The 20,680-nt window shown below is 45.8% G+C and overlaps 1 protein-coding gene across 3 annotated transcripts in view; it reads right to left on the reverse strand.

Moving 5' to 3' along the window:
- The window catches only part of ASS1 (argininosuccinate synthase 1), a 71,003-nt gene extending 50,651 nt beyond the window's left edge, over positions 1-20,352 (reverse strand). For all 3 annotated transcript variants that reach the window (XM_061604126.1, XM_061604125.1, XM_061604124.1), the window contains exons 1-6: positions 20,245-20,352; positions 17,470-17,582; positions 16,377-16,445; positions 13,874-14,062; positions 7,841-7,897; positions 4,718-4,792 (exon numbers count right to left, since the gene is read on the reverse strand). In XM_061604126.1, the coding sequence (XP_061460110.1) occupies positions 4,718-4,792; positions 7,841-7,897; positions 13,874-14,062; positions 16,377-16,445; positions 17,470-17,577 (498 nt within the window). In that variant the 5' untranslated portion in view covers positions 17,578-17,582; positions 20,245-20,352. The remainder of the gene's footprint in view (positions 1-4,717; positions 4,793-7,840; positions 7,898-13,873; positions 14,063-16,376; positions 16,446-17,469; positions 17,583-20,244) is intronic.
- Positions 20,353-20,680: the final 328 nt, after the last annotated feature.

Here is a 20,680-nt window from a genome sequence, read left to right on the forward strand (position 1 = left end):
GTTTTGAACTCAGTGGTTAAAATCAGTGCCATTTTGAAAGGTCCCATCTGCCATCTTGATCCATAATGGCATCCAAGGTGTATCCGAACACAGACAAAAAACTTTATCCTCGATCTCGGGAACCAGCATGCCAAATTTGGTTATGATATCTTAATATGTGTCCTAATGCACAGCAAAGAGACAAACAACTTTCCAAAATATATGGACCTCTGGCATAGTAGACAATAAAAACAACAGGAGCTTCTGCGTAATATTGATAATATTCGATAATACCACTGGTGACTTCAAGACTGGGTCACTACAATGCACGCATTGTGGGGCTTCCCTTGGAGCTTGACCCGGAAACTGCAATTAGTGCAGAATACTGCAGCCAGATTGAGGACAGGAGTGAGACCCTGTCAGCATACAATACCCCTGCTTGGGGATCCGCACTGGTTGCCAATTTGTTACCTGGCCCAGTTCAGCATATAAAGCCTTTAACAGCTCGGGACCACTTTACTTGGGGGAACCCCTTACCCTATATATGCCATTGCTTCAATCTGCAGAACAGGCCCTGTTACAGCTGCCACATAATATTCCTACCCCACTTGTAAGAACTTATAGTGTGGCAGCCCCTACAACTGTGGAACTCCTTGCCTGTTGACATCAGGCAGGCAATCTTTTTCGTCTACTGCTGTTGCAGTCATTTTTCTAAACGTTTTTGATTACCAGTTTCATTGACCATTTCTTGCAAGCTGCTTGGAGGTTTTCTACAATCAATCTGTACATAAATTTTGATTGACTAATTCTTCTACCGTGTTCAATAATATTTGAATATTCAAATATTTATGACATTTATTGAACTTATTGGCCACTTGCTACACAATCAGGGTCTCCAGCTGCCTTAAACATTTTAAGAGCTGTGTTCAGGGCACCGATACTGCCAAGCCAATCACAGGGACAGATATTGCAGGCCTCTTAGGGACGCCCAGCATCGGTCCTTGGGATAGGCTGGCAGTATGAAGCTAGAGATGGAAGCAATTAAATCTGGGACTTTCAACATGCTCTTGTCTGGAAATGTGGGAAATCAAGAGCCATTATCAGAGTTCATGGGCACATTCTGGCCAGGCAAAATCATGTACACTACCCTGAGCTCCTTAGAGGACAGGTAAGATTAAAAGGTCCAAAAAGAAATGCTATGCATCCATCCTGTTTAACAACAGTTCCAAAGCTGCTCCAAGCATTCTTATAGGCAGGGAATGGGTATGGGTGCAGGGATAGTAAATTATTTGCCACAGAAGACATATAATATGGGTATACATACAGTCACACCAAAATGTTCACAAGCTGTGTGAAACAACTAGGAACAGATGAGTCTGTCCATTTTGGTTTGTCTCTGTTTCTCAATTTTTCCAGCCCTAAATTCAGTTCACCACATTTCCACATCAGATTGCACATATAAATATTTGTATATGTGGCCCTCACGTACATTTATCAGCATTTTAGTTTGCATCCCTCCTAACATGCACCTTTGATGTGCGGTTTTCTCTATTGTGCACATGTTTGCAAGCAACTTCCCCCAGTACAATGCATTTTCGTACCTTCTTTTCAGGAAGACAGGGATCCGTATGTGCACTTCCCCCCAGCAGATGCATTTCTGCACACTTCTTTTGGTTGGTTGGGTGTTGGCGAATTTTGCATCGCAAAATTCGGAGCAGTGCACATGTCGATGGAAAGCTGTGTGTCGGTTTGCATCGCGTTTCAGAAAGTGTGAATTTGGAAGGTTCGCAATAAATATGCAATCCAAACCAAAATTCTCCCCCCCTCCATCCTTAGCAACAATGCTGGTGAGGCAGCTTATGGGGAGGGAGCAGTCATGTAGTGGCAAATTCAGAAGTTCAGAGTCCCTTCATGATAGTCACAGCCACACACACCCTTTTTTTTGCTGCTGGGTTGAGAATAAGATCCTGTGAATGCCTTCTCCCACAAACACAGATGTCCCTAGAAGCCAATCAGCACAAACAGGCAGAGTGTTAGCTACTGAAAAGAGTCTGCTCAGTGGCTGCTCACCTTCTTTCACTCTTATTGGCTCCAATCAGCAGAAAAGGACAAGGAAGCATGTTAGAAGACTCTTCTCAGTGGCCAACATATTCCCATTTCATGCTGATTGTTTCGAAGGACACTGGAGACATAAGAGACCCAGCTGGAACCCTGCTCCCAAAAAAGTAAAGGGTTTAAGACTCCCTCCAAGACCCCAGACAACGATACCCCTGGTGGGGAGGCTACTTTCGACTTTCATCGTGACCAGACACCCTAAGAGTTACAAAACCTTGGCTAAATCTGCTTGATCAGCGATAGAGAAAATGAATGGTTTGCTTACAGCAGGACAGGTTCTCTGAAAGCTCTCTGAAGTTCTCGTCCACACCTCAGAATTTAAGAATGCTGTCACTGCGGTGAATGAACACAAACAAAACCCCTCTTGGGAGACCATTAACCAACCGCCCCCCCCAAAAAAACACAACAATGCTTTGAAAGGTCTCTTGTGCACCTCTTCTCGCCCACCTTAATTGCCTGAAGCAGCCCCCCTTCGCCTCATCCTATAGCTGCTGCCATTTTCAGAAAAAGATAAAAAGCACACTCCAGTTCTCCATACAACAATTAAAAACGCACACGCACCGCTAATAACTCGTCTATTTGGCCATTTGTTTGGCAACATATGGGAGACTCCCTACTTAGTAATAAATAACAGATGGCAAAATACACACCTCGAAAAAGCAAGGGTGCAAGGCTCTTGATTCTGAAAATCTGAAATAAAAAGAGAGGCAAGGGACGAACCCTCCCTCTGGCTCAACACAGCCTCGGATCTGCTTAAGATTTTTTTAAAAAGACAAATGGGGTGGGGAAGGTTGTGGGGGGAGAGAGAAATCTCAAGCAATTTTCTGGTTTATACACAGAGCTGCTCTTTCCCTTCTGATTGATTGAACCCGGTTGTCAAGCATTTCCGTAAAGTCGCTGAAAAAGAAAGGTCCCCCGGTGGGCGCTGAAGAGGCCTGATGCAAAACTTCTAATATGGTTTATTGCAACTTGTTCTTCAATATATTATATATATACTGGGGAGGGAGGGAGAGAGAGAGAAGCAAAGAGCAAGAGAAAAAGCCCTGTGCAAATGCATCTACTTTGTCTCTCGCAGAAGCCATTGAGGTGGGACAAGTTTCTGCCTTCAAAGCGGAGGACAATTAAGATCTAGGTAATTACAGGCCATTTTTTGAAAAAGGAGAATGGGGGGGGAAAACTATCCTCACGCCCCAAAAATGAGAGCCCGCCAGAAGCCCCCCACAGGGGTGGCTGTAATTGCTGCCGTAAAGAGCTGGCAAGATTGTGCAAAGCTAAAATCCAAAGTGGCCTTTAAGGTTAGAAAATTAAAGGTTCGTTGCCATGAAAGAAGGCGGAAAAATGACACGTTGCACACGGCAAGGAGGAGAGGGAGGGCCGGTGGGTTTTTAAAACTCTCTGGAGAGTTTGGGCCTCTCCACTCCCCACCCCCAGGCACCCACCAAACTGCTAATGCCAGGAACTGTCTTGCAAGGTTGACCCTGGAGCACCATCCCTCCACCTGCCGGTAAAAAGTGGGTCTTTGCCCCTAAGTGGGGCTGAGGCGCACACATTGGGCAGAATGAGTGGAGAAAGGAGAGGGGTGAAGCCCCGGGGTGGTGGGATGGACTCTGCCCCTGGAGAGATGCGGGGGTGTGGCTGGGGATCTTCAAGGACATGCCTTCACATAGGGTGGTCTCCAATAATAGGCCAGCCCTGAACAGACCCACGGAAATTAATGAACTAACAAAGATCCATTAATTTCAAGATGTCTATTCTGAGTAGAACTTAGCTGAATGCAACCCATGACATTTGCATATGCTAAATTATGTGCATTATTATGCTCTGGTAAATTACTGTGATAATGATGATGGCCTTATAGGCCCCTTCCAACTCGATTATTCTATTCTAGGTGTGTGATTGAAAATGATTTACAGTTGTGTCCTAACCCTTCTGCAGAGCTCAAGATGGCGGACATGGTCCTCTGCCTCAACAAAGAGAGAGTGTGGTGTAATGGTTAGGGTGTTGGACTACGACGTGGGAGACCAGGGTTCGAATCCCTACTTAGCCATGAAACCCACTGGGTGATCTTGGGTCAGTCGCTGTCTTCCAGCCTAACTGACATCTGATACTGAAGTATCAAATGGGACCTCTTGCAGTACCTTGCTGGGCCAGTGGTGTAGGATGCATGCCAGGAGGGAGGCAATGGAATGGAGAAGAGGGTTCATCTTCAAGCCAGAGGGCTGACCCTTTAAATAATCTGAAAGGGGTGGAGCCTAGAAGAGGCAGCCTGGAGGCAGAAACTTAAAAGGCTTCTGACAGTGGCTCACTTGGAGCTCTCCATGGTACTGCAACCCCTGGCCTGCCACTTGCTCGGAGCTCTCCGTGGTACTGCAACCCCTGGCCTGCCACTTGCTCAGAGCTCTCTGTGGTACAGCAAGCCCTGGTCTGTCGCTTGCTCAGAGCTCTCCATGGTACCAGAACCCGTGACCTGCCTCTTCTGTGGGATTCAGCATCAGACCAGAACACAACATAATCATACCTTGACTTAACAGGTATCTCCAACCACCTGGAGGTAGGAAAGCACAAGTGGAAGCCGTGGTTATGACAGAAAGAGTTAACATAGGAGCTGGGCAAACTCTCGTACCTTGGCGTATTCCATTAGGTCACTCCGACCTCGAAAGCGGTTGTAGAATTCAGGCATCCGCCAAGGAGCAATGATCTGTAGAGGGGACGGGAGGAATGGAATTGGTTATTTGGGGGCATAATCGTGAGGTTCTCCCTCCACTGTTAGAGGCAGTACGCCTCTGAATGCCAGTTGCTGGGAATTGCAGGCAGGTGGTGTTGCTGCTGTGCTCAGATCCTACTTGTGGGCTTCTCATAATGGGCATCTGGTTGGCCACTGTGAGAACAGGAGACTGGATGAGATGGGCCTTTGGCCTGATCTGGCAGCGGGCTCTTCTGACATTCTTATAACTGAAGTTGGAGTACACCAACATCTGGAGGACACTAGGTTGGAAAATCTATGACACATCAATGCTACAAACTTATCACAGTTTTACACCCATTTAACTGTCTGACTTCCCCCAAAGAGCCCTGGGAATTGTAGGTTGGCCGAAGGGCTGAAATGTTCTTTATACATCGTTTGTATTCATTTTTCTGCTCATAAACCTTTTGCGGTGTTTCATGGGAAGCAGATGAGAAAAAGAATGTCACGAGGACCACGTTGTGGGAAGCCAACCTTGTTGAATGAAAAAATGCAACAGGAAGTCCGGGGATTGTAGCTCAAGCTAGCCCTAGAGTAAGTACATAATAACATAAGGAGAACCTGGGGGATCAGACCAATGGCCCATTTAGCCCAGCCTGCTGTTCTCACGGTGGCCAGCCAGATGCCCCAATGGGAAGCCCACAAGAAGGGCATGAGCACAAGAGCACTCTCCCCTCCTGCGGTTTCCAGCAACAGGAATTCAGAAGCATACCGTCACAGAGGCAGAGCATAGCTGTCATGGCTAACAGCCACTGATAGCCTTGTCCTCCATGAATTTGTCTAATTCTCTTTTAAATCTATCCAAGTCAGTGGCCAACACTGCCTCCTGTGGGAGCAAATTCTATAGTTTAACCATGCACTGTGAAGACCCATCGACATGAATGGGCGTGACTAACTAGGGTCTGTTCATTTCAGCGGGTCTACTCTGAGCAGAATTTATTTGGCGACAACCCGGGAAGTCACAAATCAATCAAAGCCAAAAGCCTGGAGAGACAACATAGTCTTGACAGCAGATATTTGTATATTTGCTGCCGTTGTGTTAGGGTAAGCTGCAAGCCTGGGGTGGCTCCTGGCCCACCAGCTGAAGACCAATCCTCTAAAGCGCTTTCTTACACCAGCTCCTCAGATCTACCCTTGCATTGTGTAGGAGAGTTTCAAGGCTCTCTGCAATCGCCAGGAGCACCGTCCATTAAGTATCCCCCGCATTAATCCTGCCAAAAAAAGGTAATTCAAGACCATCTCAAGCTGCCACTGTAGCTTAACAGGCATCGCAACCTGCCGGAGGCAAAGTGCGATGGAAGTGTCCATTTACTCTCATCAGCCGCTCAATGCAGTTACTTGGCTTAAGACAGTAGGCCAATTAAAAGATTGTAACAACCCCGTCAAAAGCCAAGAATGTCTGTTCTCTTGATCACCAGTTGTTGGGGGGGTTAACGGGGGGGATGATCCAACTCATCCAGTTAGAAGAACTGACTGTGAGTTTTGGATGTTGCATTGAAAGGGGCTAAAATGGGTAAGATTTGGATGGACTTCCAACAAAAACCAAAACACGTCGAAAATAACAGAATGGAATTTCGGAGTTCATTAAGTCGGCAAGGTTCAGTCAATTAACTGGTTAGATCAATTGAGTCAAACCCTTCTGATGGGATTAAACGGACTCCATGCACCCTTACTGGGAGAAAGGACAGTATATAAATTTAATAAATAAATAAAGCACATTACTTCCCCCCCAAAAATCCTGGGAACTGTAGTTTACCCTCCACAGAGAGCTCCAACCCCTAGCACCCTTAAATTACTGTGCCTAGAATAGTTGGGGGGGGGAGTCATGTGCTTTAAATATATAGTGTGTACGCAACCTAAAAGTGTCTCCTTGAATCATGTTACAAAGCTGCTAAAAAAAAAAGAACATTAATTTAGATCTGATATACTATACGGAGAGCATCAGAGAGAATACTTAAGCAGCAAACATTTGTATATGACAAATGGGACCTTCAAAAAAGAGATGTTGAAGTGTGGAATGTTCCTGTTCAGGCTCGAAGCTGGCAAGCCAGTCATACCCTTTTCGAGGACACTCCATTCCATTCCTTCCCCACCCACCCACAGAGACTGAGCATGTTCAGCCCTCATTGAGCTTTGGGCAGGGGTTCCTACCTTAAGAGTTTTTTTCTAAAGGGTTTTGTGTGTGTGTGTACATCAGCAAACCTTGGGAGTTCCCCCAAATCTGTTGGTACAACCCGGGTTGGCTACCACAAGGTTACATGAGGTGCGGGAAGTCCCTGGTTCAAATCCTTATTTGGCCATAAAGCATATTGGATTGTTCTGAGCCAGTCGCTATTTCCCAACCTAAGCTACCTCACAAGGTTGTTGTGAAGATGAAGGAGGAGGTCCAGGTTTAAGGTCTTGCTATTTTTCATATACATCCCTAAACAACTTGGGACCAAGTTATCTTTCAGGATGCCTTTCCTTGTCAACCCCTGCCTGGTCACGTCAATCCTCAACAAACACACTCTTAATAGTGCCCTATGCCCCTGAGGTTCCTCTCGTGGTTACTAAGAGCAGGGCCCTTAGTGTGGTGGCACCTTAAGATGCGCTTCCAATGAGCATCAGGCAGAGACCTACAGCCGGACACTTAGACACTTCCTTAAGACTGACCACTTCACCTAAACTTTCCCTGAGGGATGATCCAGCTATGTTGATGTACCAATCCAATTTGTGATTAATTTTGTATCTGCTTTTACGGCTATAATTTTACTGTTGATTTTTACGTTGTTTGTCTACCCGATATTTTTCTTAATCTTAGCACCCTTAATAGAATACACTTCCCAGGTTTTCTTTAGGTGAAGAAGCCGTGTCTATTGAAAGTGGCTTGAGAGGGCTTTAAATGTATAAGCGCAGATGGGGGCTTTTGTTTGATTTGCCATTCACCCCAAGACAAATGAACACCTCTAACGATTTATTGGCTTTGTTTTGATGGGAAACAAAGAGGCCAGCAGAGGTGCTTACCTTGATCTGCGGACTGAGGGCATAGTAGGTGAGCTCAAACCGAATCTGGTCATTGCCCTAAAAGGAGAGATTAATTTTTTAAAATTTATTTATTTGCATATACATTTATTTCATTAATAATGAAATACACTTATTTTGTTACATTTATATCCCACCTTTTCTCCAAGGAGCTCAAGGTGGTTTACAAACACGGTTCGCCCCGACCATACGCATATACAAGGGGAAAGCTTGCGCAATACTGAATTGATTCGTGAAAACAACATACAGAAATGCATTATATTAGGGGGAAATGGCTTGCAAAAATATGCACTGCAGACAAAGATGTGTTTCTTAGGAGAAATTTGCACGAAAATACTTATGAATTTTCATGAAGGTTTTTCAAACATGCAAATTGCTGCAGAAATGGGGAGACCTGAATTTGGGACTGGAAAAAGATAAAATGGATAGATCCTTCCACCTTTAGCCTAAATCTGGATGAATACAAGACGAATGTTCATTGCTGTGCAACCTCCCTGTAAACAAATCAGAACAACCGTTCATGAAAAACCAGCCATAGTCTAACCTCCATGCAAGCTTTGTGCAAGAAAATCAGGATGAGCGCTAAATCAACCGGTCATCTGGAGATCTCCAGACTTCGCACGGATCACAAACAAATCATTGGAAGAGATGAGATGGACAGGCTCCTATGTTTTCATGAGAACTATAGCTAATGGCTTGATGAGCTGTCGCATACACCAACGAGCACCGTACACCCCCAGACAGTCTCTTTCTCTAATTAACCTTCTCAGTGTGCACGTAAAACCTTGCCCATCTGCTTACCATTATCGCAAAGGCAAATACTGGCACGAAGCCATCCCATAGATGGGTCATTCCACATAGTCAGTAATCAGCAGGACTGTGGGGCTGCGGGGGTGGGGTGGGGGGGAAGGTCTCTTTGATGCCATCAGACGAACGTACACATCGCCATGTTGCCATAAGCGCAGAAAAAGGTGTGTGGAACCAGGGGGCCATATAAGTCAACAGAGGAAAACACCATCTGCTTTGAGTCATGAGAAAAGTTTCTAGCCCCCATGGGTCACGAGGAAGCACTAGAAAGGATTTCCAGAGGGGAGGTCAAGTCAATCTGTGGCAGCAAACGTGACAGAGAGTCTCATGACTAGGAATGGACAGATTTGTCCTTTTGGGGGGGCAATATTTTTAAAGTCCTCATGAAAAATCTGCGTTTCTATTCTCGTACTGTGAGAATCAGAGAGTTTCGCCTTGAAATGCGAACTAGATCAAATTTCTCCCCCGTCCCTGGCCCTCACACATTCTTTTTGGAGCTCCTGAAGTCTCCACAGATTCAGCAGAAATCAAATGTGTGCGTTTTGGGTGGACCTGAATTTCAGGGCATCTTGGAAGACCACAGAGCAAGCTGCAATATACCTGCTCATCTGATTTCTTCATCCAGTCTGGCATTGCCTGTTCCGGGGTAGGCAACCTGGTGCCTTCCAAATGGCGCTGGACTCCAACTCCCATCGGCCTTAGCCAGCAGGATCAATGGTCAGGGATGGTTGGAGTCCAACAGCTTCTGACGGGCACCAGGCCGGCTAGCCTTGGTCTGTGCTGCTTTCTAGTGGTGCTTGTTTCTAGCAGGAATGAGGAGTCCGCCCACCAACACCACCAGATGTTGATGGCCTCCAACTTCCACCAGCTTTATCAGGTCCTCATGCCTGATGTAAGATGCAGAATTCACTACTGCATGCAAAGAACACCTCTGCTTAGAAGGAGCATTCCGCCGTGAGAAAGGAGGATGCCTTTCCTTACACTTCCTCTCTCTCTCGGGTCTTAGAATCTTCTTCTTGGCTAATGCAACACGATTCCCCACCCCCATGAGTTGGCTGGACATAGGAACCTGCCTTTTAGTGAGTCACACCATTGGCTCATCTCACTCAGTATTGTCTACACTGACTGGCAGCAGCTCTTTGGGATTTCAGGCAGAGGAGATTCCCAACCCCTCCCCCATGAAGATCCCAGGGGATTAAACCTGGGATCTTCAGCGGGCAAAGCATGCACTCAGCCTTTGAGCCATGGCCCTTCCATGAAAAATAACGTAAGATTCTAGTCCTCATAATTCTGATTTAAATAGGAATATATGATGTTGCCTTATACTGAGTCAGACCATTGGTCCATCTGGCTCAGTATTGTCTACACTGACTGGCAGGGGCTCTCCAGAGTTTCAGGCAGGGGACATTTGCAATTCTACATTTGACACCTGAGATGTATATTTTTAGGACCCACACTTTTTTGTGATGTCATTTTAGGTTGTTTTACCTGTTTTTAATGATGTACTTTAAAATAGTTGTGACCCACCCAGAGAGCCTTGGGTGAAGGACAAGTAATAACTTATTTTATTATTATTATTATTATTATTATTATTATTATGCTTCATACTTGAAAAGAAGCCTAAAACAATACAAAACATTTAAAAGAAACCATCTTAAACATTAACATCTTAACATTAACAATAAACATCATAAGAACCAATTATTAATTATTATTAACAACAACAGCAGCTCGAAATGGCAGGAATTGAACTTGGGACCTTCTGCACACAAAATAGATGCTCAGCCACCAAGCTATGGCCCTTCCCATAAAAAGCAATGGAGATCAGCTAAGGATGTTTCCAGGGAGCGGGAGAGAGCACCTTGCCCTCTCCTCTAGATCCAGACACACATCCAGCCAAATTTGTTGCTGATTGCAGACGCCTCCAGGGACTATTGCAAAACACTCAGAAGAAAATATCTACCAAAGCACTCATGTCCCTTACAGGCCCTAAACATCCCCATCTGCTCTCGAGCCGCAAGGCCCTGCAGATGGCGCGGAGTGCATTTACGAAGTTGGTGGTGCAGCCGGAGGCTCGATTGTTGGCGTGTGTGTGTGTGTGGGGGGGGTCAGGTTACTGAATCCTGCTGCCTCCATAAATATTTCCCTGCAAGCCAAACTTAATGGGGGGGTTGTTCAGCGGAGGAGAGCGTCCTAAGGCCATAGATGCTAAACAACGGGATGTGGGGGAGAGGAATAAATTTGCTAAAAGACCCACTTTGCCTGGGGTAAATGGGAACAGTCAGTCCTAAGCCTATGTTTGAGTCAGTAACTCTCTCTTAGCATTCCAACAGCCTGATCCCAGGATGTCAGAATGGACAGATCTGTCAATTTCGTTTCTCGCAGTGGCTCATTTTTCAAATCTGAAATTCGGTTCTCCACATATCTGTGGCAATTTGCTTTTTTTTAAAAAAAAAGAAATACTCATGAAAATGGTTCTGCCTTTCGGTGCGAATTTCCCCCGATAAACACCTTTTTCTATGCAGATTTGACTAAGGTACACATGTTTGCAAGCGATTTCTCAAATACAATGCATTTGTGTACGTGATTTCCACCAACATATTCCTTTTTGCGCCCACTTTCCCCTGCAAGATGCACTTCCGGAAACATCACTTTGTCGGCAAACTGCATGGCAACATTCAGGGAAGGGTGAATTTCGAAGGGTGGCTGTGTTTTACCCCCTTATTTCTGTTTTAGTCACTGCTTTGGATACAGAAGTAGGCCCTGAGCTCACACAGAGCCACAACAGGGAACCTCCTTTGAAGCCCAGCAAACTCTGCGTGCAAAGAGACTTCCTTTTTCTTCTTTTTGTATAAACTTTTATTTATTTTTTCTTTGCAAAGACACTTTCTCATCCAAGCCAGGCCTGACAGGGAGAAGGGGCAAAATTATCTGCCCTCGCCAGAGACCTTTTGGAAGAAAGGTCAGAACAGTACATCGTGCAGAGAGGTGGCAGGCAACCTCCTCTGTGGGAGCAAGGTGGGGGTGGGTGTTTTTCTACTCCCCACATCACATGACCGGGGAAATGACTGGATTAACAGCAAAAGGAGATCCGAGACTGCAGCAGCCTTCCACAACCAACAAAAAGCTACTTCCCTGACTCATGAGGAGACCACAGGCATTCCCTGGGAGGACATGCTCTTGTTCCACTTTGGAAAATTTCAGGATCCATTTCCCGGTCTCACTCTGCCCCCTCCTGGCCAGTTTCTGCCTGTCAGGCTGGGAAATCCTGACTCAGCAAATTCAGGCTAGGAAGGGTGATTTTCAAAACATGGACTTTTGGAACCCTCTTGTGGAAAAAAGCCTGCCATGCAGCTTCCTGGCACACACTTTCCATCAGAAATGAAGAGCACTTATTGTGTCCAAAGTGAGACTTACGGTTGCAAACACACCACACATTTAAAGCAGATTATTTCCCCCCAGAGAATCCTGGGAACTGCAGCTGAGTCCACCCAGGGCTATGATTCCTGGCAACCCTAAACAAACTACAGTTCCCAGAATCCTTTGGGGGAAAAGAGATGTGATTTAAATGCATGACGTGTGCACAGCCTGAAATTCAAGGACAGTGCTGTACCTTCCCATGAGAATCTTCGGGCAAGATTGCAATTTAGATTGGAGCTCCTCCCAGGGCTATAGTTCCTAAACAAACTACAATTCCCAGAATTCTCAGGGGGAAAGAGATGTGCTTACCCTCTCCCAGAACTATAATTCCAAGAACCCCAAACAAACAACACTTCCCAGAATTGTACGGGGGGAAATAGATGTGCTTACCCCCTTCCACAGCTACATTTCCCAGCACCTCCAAACAAACTACAGTTCCCAGAATCCTTTGAGGGAAAGAGATGGGCTTGAAATGTATGGTGTGTACAGTCCGCGTCTGTGTTGGAATTGCTTTTTAATATGTTTTTAAACCTTTTTTAAAAAAAATGTTTTTAACCTTTTTTGTTTTGAGAGCTTTTTAAAAAGATTTTTGTTTTAATGTATTTTAAAGTCTGTTTCTATGATGTTTAAAGTGTTTTTAGTGCTTTTGTTTGCCGCCCTGGGCTCCTGCTGGGAGGAAGAGCGGGATATAAATCAAATAATAAATGAATGAATAAATACACCGCCATACCTTCAAGGACTGTGCCATACCTTCCCTAGAGAATCTTAGAGCAGGATTGGAACGGAGGGATTCTGCTCTTAAACCCACATCTTCATGTTGCGTTAAACATTATAAAACAAATACAGTGCATTATATTAAAAATAGAAACTAGAAAAAGGAGCCGAGGGTCTGTCTTCCTATGTTCAGGAGGGCCATCTATGGCTCACTGGTCCCAGGTTGAGTTCCCAATTGCATCACCAGGCAGGGCTGGGAAAGACTCCTGCCTGAAATCTAGAGAGCTGTTGCCAGTCAGGATAGGCAGTGCTAGGCTGGATGGACCAAATGTCTGACTCAGTATAAGGCTGCTTTCTAGGTCCCTCTCATCCCAGTCCCATCAGAAGATGCATTTGTTGTCCACCCGTTTGGAGAAGGGGCGATTGGGATTTGATGGCCCAGGATTCCTCGTCTGCTGCACGATGCAAATGGTTCCCCCTGCAGATCTCTGCATCGCTGACCAAGCGCCCCTGGAAATCTGTAGTTAACTGAGCCAATAGAGTGGCCAGCATCTGTGGGGCAAGAGGTGGACTCTCCCCTCTGCCACAAAGCCGTTTAATTTTTAACAGGGAAAGCAAACAGGCTCCAGATTTGCAAAGCCTGACGTCCAGTTTTCTTGAGCTACCCAAAAGGACAGAGTCCAAGGAGACGACCTTTTCTTGCTCCTTCCCCCCCCCCAACTCCCCCCAAAATGTAGAAACTTGGAACGGCTTTTGTGAGAATTCCAGGTCTAATTTTGTTTGCCAAACAAGCTTCTAGCCCTCATGTTGCACGTTTCCATTTTAAAGGCATGCATTTTGGCACAAGAAAATTTTATGATATTGCTCGTCCGTCAAACCCCAGTAGCAGAATGTGTGCTTTAGATGCAGAAGGTCCCTCACACAACTCAGCGGGGAGGAAGATGGGGAGAAAATTAGACTGAGTTGGCTCTGCCTGTCATTGGCTCTGGCTCTGCCCGTCATTGGCTCCGCCCACTGTTGGGCTCCCTGTCTTCCGCTCCACCAGTTCTAATGACCACCAGCCACGCTGCTTACCTTGCCTGTTGCTCCATGGGCGACGTACTGGGCACCTTCTATCTGAGCTATTTCCATCTGTCTGTGGGCAATGCAAGGCCGGGCCAAGGAGGTGCCAAGGAGGTACCTGTCCTCGTAAATTGCGTTCGCCTGGACCGCCGGCCAGATAAATTCTTCCACAAACTCTCTGCTAATATCTTCAATGTAAACCTGAAAAGTTGGGGCAGGGAGGAGAAGAGAAGAGGAGAGAGAGAGATATGAGATTTGCCCTAGTGGTGTTGATTTCCCAGGAGTTGGAGGCTGGGAAGTTTCAAACTCAGAACACTTGCAAAGGGCACACAAAGGGGGAGGTATTGGCTGTGTAGGGCAGGGTGGTCTCCCACCAAATTAGCCTGCCCGAGAACTTCATTCATCTTCTGTCACATTGCTCTGAGTCCCTCCCGCCTTCAGAAAGATGAAGAGACAGGGCTTTTTCAGTGTTAGCTCCCACAACATGGCATAGCCTCCCACAGCAAGTCTGCCTGGCTCTTCTGCCTCACTCAAGGATCAACTCCTCACATACACAGAACGGATATTATTTTGAAACTTTGCGCAATCCATGTACTCTACCGCCAAGCTATGGCTTGTCTCCTAAATGTGAAGTAAGATTCTAGCCCTCATGGCTTTGAATAAACAGCTGATTTAAACAGGAACATCAGAAGCTGCCTTATACTGTGTCAGACCATTGGTCCATCTAGCTTGCTATTGTCTACACTGACTGGCAGCAGCTCTCCAGGATTTCAGACAAGGGTCTCTCCCAGCCCCACCTGGAGATACTGGAGGTTGAACCAGGGACCTTCTGCATGCAAGGCGGATGCTCTGCCACTGAGCTACAGCCCTTCTCCTAATTGTAAAGTCTTTTTAAGATTGCTGTTGGTTATATTTTTATGGCTGTGCATTTTTTAATTTCTTGTTGCAAGCTGCCTTGAATATTTTATAGAAAAGAGGGGTATCAATGCATAATAATAATAATAATAATAACAACAAAGTGTAATGACGATTAACCAGGGGTGCAGCCGTCCAGGTTCTCAGGAGGTCTTAGACCCCTGACTTTTTTGGGAGCAAGGTTCCAGCAGGCTCCCTATGTCTCCAATATCCTACGAGCCAATTAGCTTGAAAGGGGAGTGTGTTAGCCAGTGAGAAGAGTCTTCTAACCTACTTCCTTGTCCTTTCATGCTGATTGGAGCCATTCAGAGTGAAAGGAGGTGAGTCAGCCACCGAGAAGACTCTTTTCAATGGCCAACACTCTCCCCTTTCATGCTAATTGGCTGCTAGGGACATCTGTTGTTGTGGGAGCAGGCATTAACAAGGATCTCATTCTCAGCCCAGCAGCAAAAACAGGGGTGGGAGAAGGGGGCATGGCTATGACTAACATGAAGGGACCCTGCACGTCTGAATTTGCCGCTACGCTGCTGTGATGAACTGATAGCTGTGGCAAACAGCTCACACCTGTAGTTCAATTCCAGATTTGGTCATTCTCCTCGTTACCAGGAGCGAAACCCAGCACTCAAGTGAAATTATGAAACAATGAATCCATTTTGCACATGTGCTTTGAGATAGCCACTCACCCGAAATCCAATGCATAATCTATTTTTAAATTTCTTTTCATTTTTGCTAGAACCCTTATTGTTTTCTTTCTTTCTTTTAATCAGTTTAAGATACTTCGTAACCACCCTATGCCAGAAGATTTCAAGACGGTGTACAAAAAACAAAAAAAGGCAAATAAAATTAATTCACCCAACATGTCATAAATGCAGTGTGAAAACTGTGGACCAAGACTGTAGACTCGCTGCAGCATTTTTTTTAAAAAAAATCACCATCAAAGAGTGCAGGGTCAGGATCTCCTGGAGTTAAAACGTAACAAATCTGCACTCAGTGATCCCAAGCAGGTGTTTGGGTTGAAGGACATTTGAAGTGCCTCCCTGGATTTAATTGGGATCACTATGCTTTGCTTGGATCCCAGCAAGCACTAGATGGCCCGTCCTTACCCGGCCTCCCCAGGGAGGTCTTCCTGGCCAGTGAAGACAACAGGGCACTGGCCCACCAACCTGAGTCTGTTCCCACCTGCTTTCCTTCTTACTTACCAGACCAGAAAGTGGTGTTGCCTACCAGCTTCCTCAACAGGAAAACAGATCGGGACAAAACTAGACTTAGTTGGCTCTGCCTGTCATTGGCTCACTTGCAATGTTACAAAACACAAATAAACTTCTCACCAATAAGCCTAACATACAACCCTGCAAAGCATTGTTTTATTTACTTATTGAATTTATGTCCTGCCCTTCCTCCCAAAGGAGTCCACGACGGCAAACGTATCAACGAAACAACTGAACAAGAAATAAGCAAAGCATTCTAAAAACAGTTTAAAACATGCTAAAACACAGTTACAGTTAAAAACATTTTTTTTCATCATGATCCGTGGGCCATTGCGACCGCCTTGCAGATTTGTAACCCATTTGATCACCCTGTCAGCACAAGAGAAAACTACCTTTTTGGCTCCCAAGGAGAGTGCTTTCTTCCTTGCTTTTTCAAAGTTTTCATCTTGTCCGATGTTGGCCTGGAAGATTAACCACAACACCGCATAAATGTGTATTTTATTTTTGGCTAAAAGGGGTGGGGAGAAGGAAGAAGCACACTAGGGATGCAGGAGAAATTCAATGCACTCACATTTAAAGAACTTTTATAATACACACTTTCCGAAACAAGATGCAAACCAAAATATACCCAGCCTTCAAAATTTGCACTGCTCCGAATTTTGCAGTGCAGTTCACCATCCAAGTAAAAATGCATATACAAATGTAAAGTACACACACACACACACACACACATATATATATATATATATACATACACACATATATATATATATATACATACACACACACACACACACACACACACACATATATATATATATATATACATATATACAGAAATGCTACATATTAAGGGAAATCGCTTGAAAAAAATTGTATATTAGTCAAAACTGTATATAAAAATGTGTTTCTTGGGAGAATTCACCCTAAAATGCCAATGAACTTTCATGAGGATTTTAAATTTTAAAAATCCACACAGATTGCTACAGAAATGAGAGGACCGAATTTACGATTGGAAAAATAAGAAATGTAGAGAGCTGAAGCTGACAGATTCATTGATCCCTAAAACATACAGATTAAAATCTTTCCTGAACTGTCATTAGTCTGGAATGCCAACCAGAACTAACCCAAGTCATTCTGCTTTCCAAGGCAAAAGGTTAGGATTAATCCTACTCGGAGCAGATCCGCAGAAATTAATGGCCATGGCTCACTTAGGCCCATTGATTCAAATGGGTCTACTCCAAGTAGAGCTAGCATTGGACACTACAAAGACTCCTTTTCAGTACTCTATTACAGAAAACAGACTGACAGCTGAACCTTATTTATTGGCTATTTTTCAGGAGGACTTTTTAAAAAATTGCAACAGAAAGGTGGAGAAGTGAATTTAGGGTTGGAAAAAACGAGGGTCTGACAGAAACGGAAACGATTCCTCCATCCCTGTCTATGACTGAGCTACATCTCCACGGATCCTTTGGGCCATCTTACCAAGTAGGCGACGACCTCGTAGCCTTGCTCCTTCAGCCAGACGAGGATGCACGAGGTGTCCAAGCCCCCGCTGTAGGCAAGGACCACCAGACCTTTGCGCTGAGACATTGCCTCTATCAGGAAGCAGAAAAGGATGTCCCTGTCAGCCACACCAGGTCACCAGGCAGAGGTTAGGACAAAGCCACTCCAAAACACCCCACCCCCCGCAAGCCCAAAGAGAAGGGTGCCAACAGGTGCAGAAGCCCAGACGACAGAAGGACTTTGTTAGAGGTACCGAGACTTGCTAGGAGACCCCTATTCCCCCCTCCCAGAGCTAGAATTCCCAGAGTTCCCTAGGAAGCTGAATGCTGGACAATTCAGGACGGGCAAAAGAAAGGACCTTTTTCAGACAGCACATAGTTGACCTGTGGAATTTGTTCCCGGGGGGGGGGGTGCACTGATAGCCACCAACCTGGATGGCTTTAAGAGGGGATTAGACAAGTTTATTTAAGAGAAGGCTCTCAATGGCTACTAGCCACAATGGCTGTGTTTTATCTCCACCTTCGGAGGCAGGATGCTTCTGAAAACCAGTTTCTGGAAACGGCAAGAGAGGAGAGTTGCTGTTGCGGTCAGGTCCAGCTTGTGGACTTCCCATTGAGGCATCTGGTTGGCCACTGTGAGAACAGGAGGCTGGACTAGATGGGCCCCCCTTGGCCTGATCCAGCAGGCTCTTCTGATGTTCTTATGATTGTTAAACCACTCTGGAAATTGTAGCTCTGGGAGGGGAATAGAGGGTCTTCTAACAACGCTCAGCATCCTTAACAAAACTACAGTTCCCAAGATTCTTTAGGGGAAGGAGCCATGGCTGTTTAAAGTGGGATCATAGTGCTTTAAATGTATGGTGCGGATGTGGACCCCCAGCTCAGTCACGGCTGCCATTTCTACCATCACTCTTCCAATGAAAAGGCTTTCCCCTCTCCCCTTGCTTGCCATAGGGTGTCAGTGGCCTCTTTGGGACCATCAGGCCGCATGGCGTCGGCAAAAATGACTGAGAGCCCAAAACAAAGGCATCTACAGTTCCTACTTTGGACAATCATCCCAGAGGGCATTTTCAATTCTCTCTGTGCAGGCAGGAGCATTCTATATTCTATTGTGGCAACCCACCCTGGGACCTTAGGGGTGAAGGTAAGAAAACTTAAAACTCAAATAAATACGATGCGCCTCTCTAACTGAAAGTTTCTCTCCATAACAAGCAGAGCCTCCCCCCCCCAAGCAAAGTCCAATTAGCAGGGGAGCAGTTTAAAACCAATCAAACTTTTTTCCTCATTTGGCAACTCTTGCATCCTAGACTCAAGGCCAAACAACAAACAGGACAATAGCAGCTGTGCAAAGTAGATTTCCCCACATCTCCTTTTGCCGGATTTATATTCAACTCAGCCACCAGCTAGAATGCAAGACAAACATAGAGCAAGAGGCTCCCTTTGCTGAATCTAGGGCAGAGGTGCTGGGAAATCATGTTCATCAGAAGCATTTTATAATACATTTCCTCTATAGATACTCAATAAGCACCTCAGGCATTCGCTTGGGGATCTTTATCTGTGTGAGTTTCTGCAAGACCTGCTCCCTGCATTTCTGGCTGATTTCCACCTGGCCTGGAAGGGCGGGGCCCTGTCTCTCTCCAGCTACAAAAGCAGCAGCTGCTGAAGGGGCCAGAGACCATCTACCTGTGTGAGTTTCTGCCTGCTCCCTGCATTTCTGGCTGATTTCCACCTGGCCTGGAAGGGCAGGGCCCTGTCTCTCTCCAGCTGCAAAAGCAGCAACTGCTGAAGGGGCCAGAGACCATCTACCTGTGTGAGTTTCTGCAAGACCTGCTCCCTGCATTTCTGGCTGATTTCCACCTGGCCTGGAAGGGCGGGGCCCTGTCTCTCTCCAGCTAAAAAAGCAGCAGCTGCTGAAGGGGCCAGAGACCGTGTGTGCGTATGTGTGTGTGAACCTGCTGCTTGGGATGTCTATAGACTACTGGGGTTTTGTTTAGTATTATATGTTATATTTTACTCTATGTTATATTTTAGTCTATGTACGCCGCCTAGAGTGGCCGTTAATTCGGCCAGAAAGGCGGCCTAGAAATAAAATTTTATTATTATTATTATTATTTACAAACAGTCCTGTAAGGTAGGTGAGCTACTATTAGTTAATGCATTTGTGGGCACAGGTTGAACCGAAGGCTTCCCAACTCATCTGCTTCATGGCTACGGCTCCCCGCACTTCCCCTGCGTGTTTATGGTATAAAAGCCACACCAGCTGAGTGTCTAGCATATGGCATAGGAACCCTGCTGGGATGGACATGTGGCAATCTCAGGCTCGGCTGAAACAAGGGAGTGCAACTGAAGGCACCTGGTGGATGGCGGTTGACAAGGCTCCCCCGCTTGCCGAGCAAAAAGAAAAGGCACCAAATCATTGGGGAAGGGCCATAGCTCAAAGGTAGAGTGTCTGCTTTGCATGCAGCAGGTCCCAGGTTCAATCCCCGGCATCTCCAGGTAGGGCTGGGAGAGAATCCTGCCTGAAACCCTGGAGAGTTGCTGCCAATCAGTGTAGGCAGTACTGAGCTAGATAGTATAAGGCAGGTTCCTATGTAGTCCCACCCTTTCAAACAGTTGGAACACACACACAACTCTGTCCAAATTCTTTTTCCAGATCATTTCTTCCTTCTCCTGTTAGATCTCGATCTTCCTTTAAAAAAAAATCCCCCCCTCCCTGCGAGAATCCCCTACAGTAAACGTTAAAACTCTCACTCACCCCACAGCAGGGAATCAGCCGCAGATGGAATAACACCCTTCACAGCAAAAAGTCCTCTCAGAAAGCCATCCCAGAATATAAACCACAGTCACTTGTTTGGGTGGGAGGAGCCAGGACTAAGGGAGGCGTGTCTGCTCACATGACCGCACATCTTCTGCAAGCCTCCCTCTTCATCTGTTCGCAATTTCTGCCTAAAGTGGAGAATGGTTATAGTCCTCATTAAAAGGCAGCTGTCCCCAAACTGGTGCTATCCATACCAGATATTGCTGGAGCTCAACTCCAGTTAGGCCTAGCAAGAGCAGAGGGGAGAAATTTTATTCAGGTCACATTTGAAGCCAAATCGATCAAATCCACACTTTCCGAAATATGAGAACCAAAGCCAGCCGTTCGCAGTTATCTGGATTTGGCAGTGCAGTTCTCCAACCAAAGAATGTTT

This window comes from Rhineura floridana, chromosome 20, assembly GCF_030035675.1.
Source record: "Rhineura floridana isolate rRhiFlo1 chromosome 20, rRhiFlo1.hap2, whole genome shotgun sequence".
NCBI lineage: Eukaryota > Metazoa > Chordata > Lepidosauria > Squamata > Rhineuridae > Rhineura > Rhineura floridana.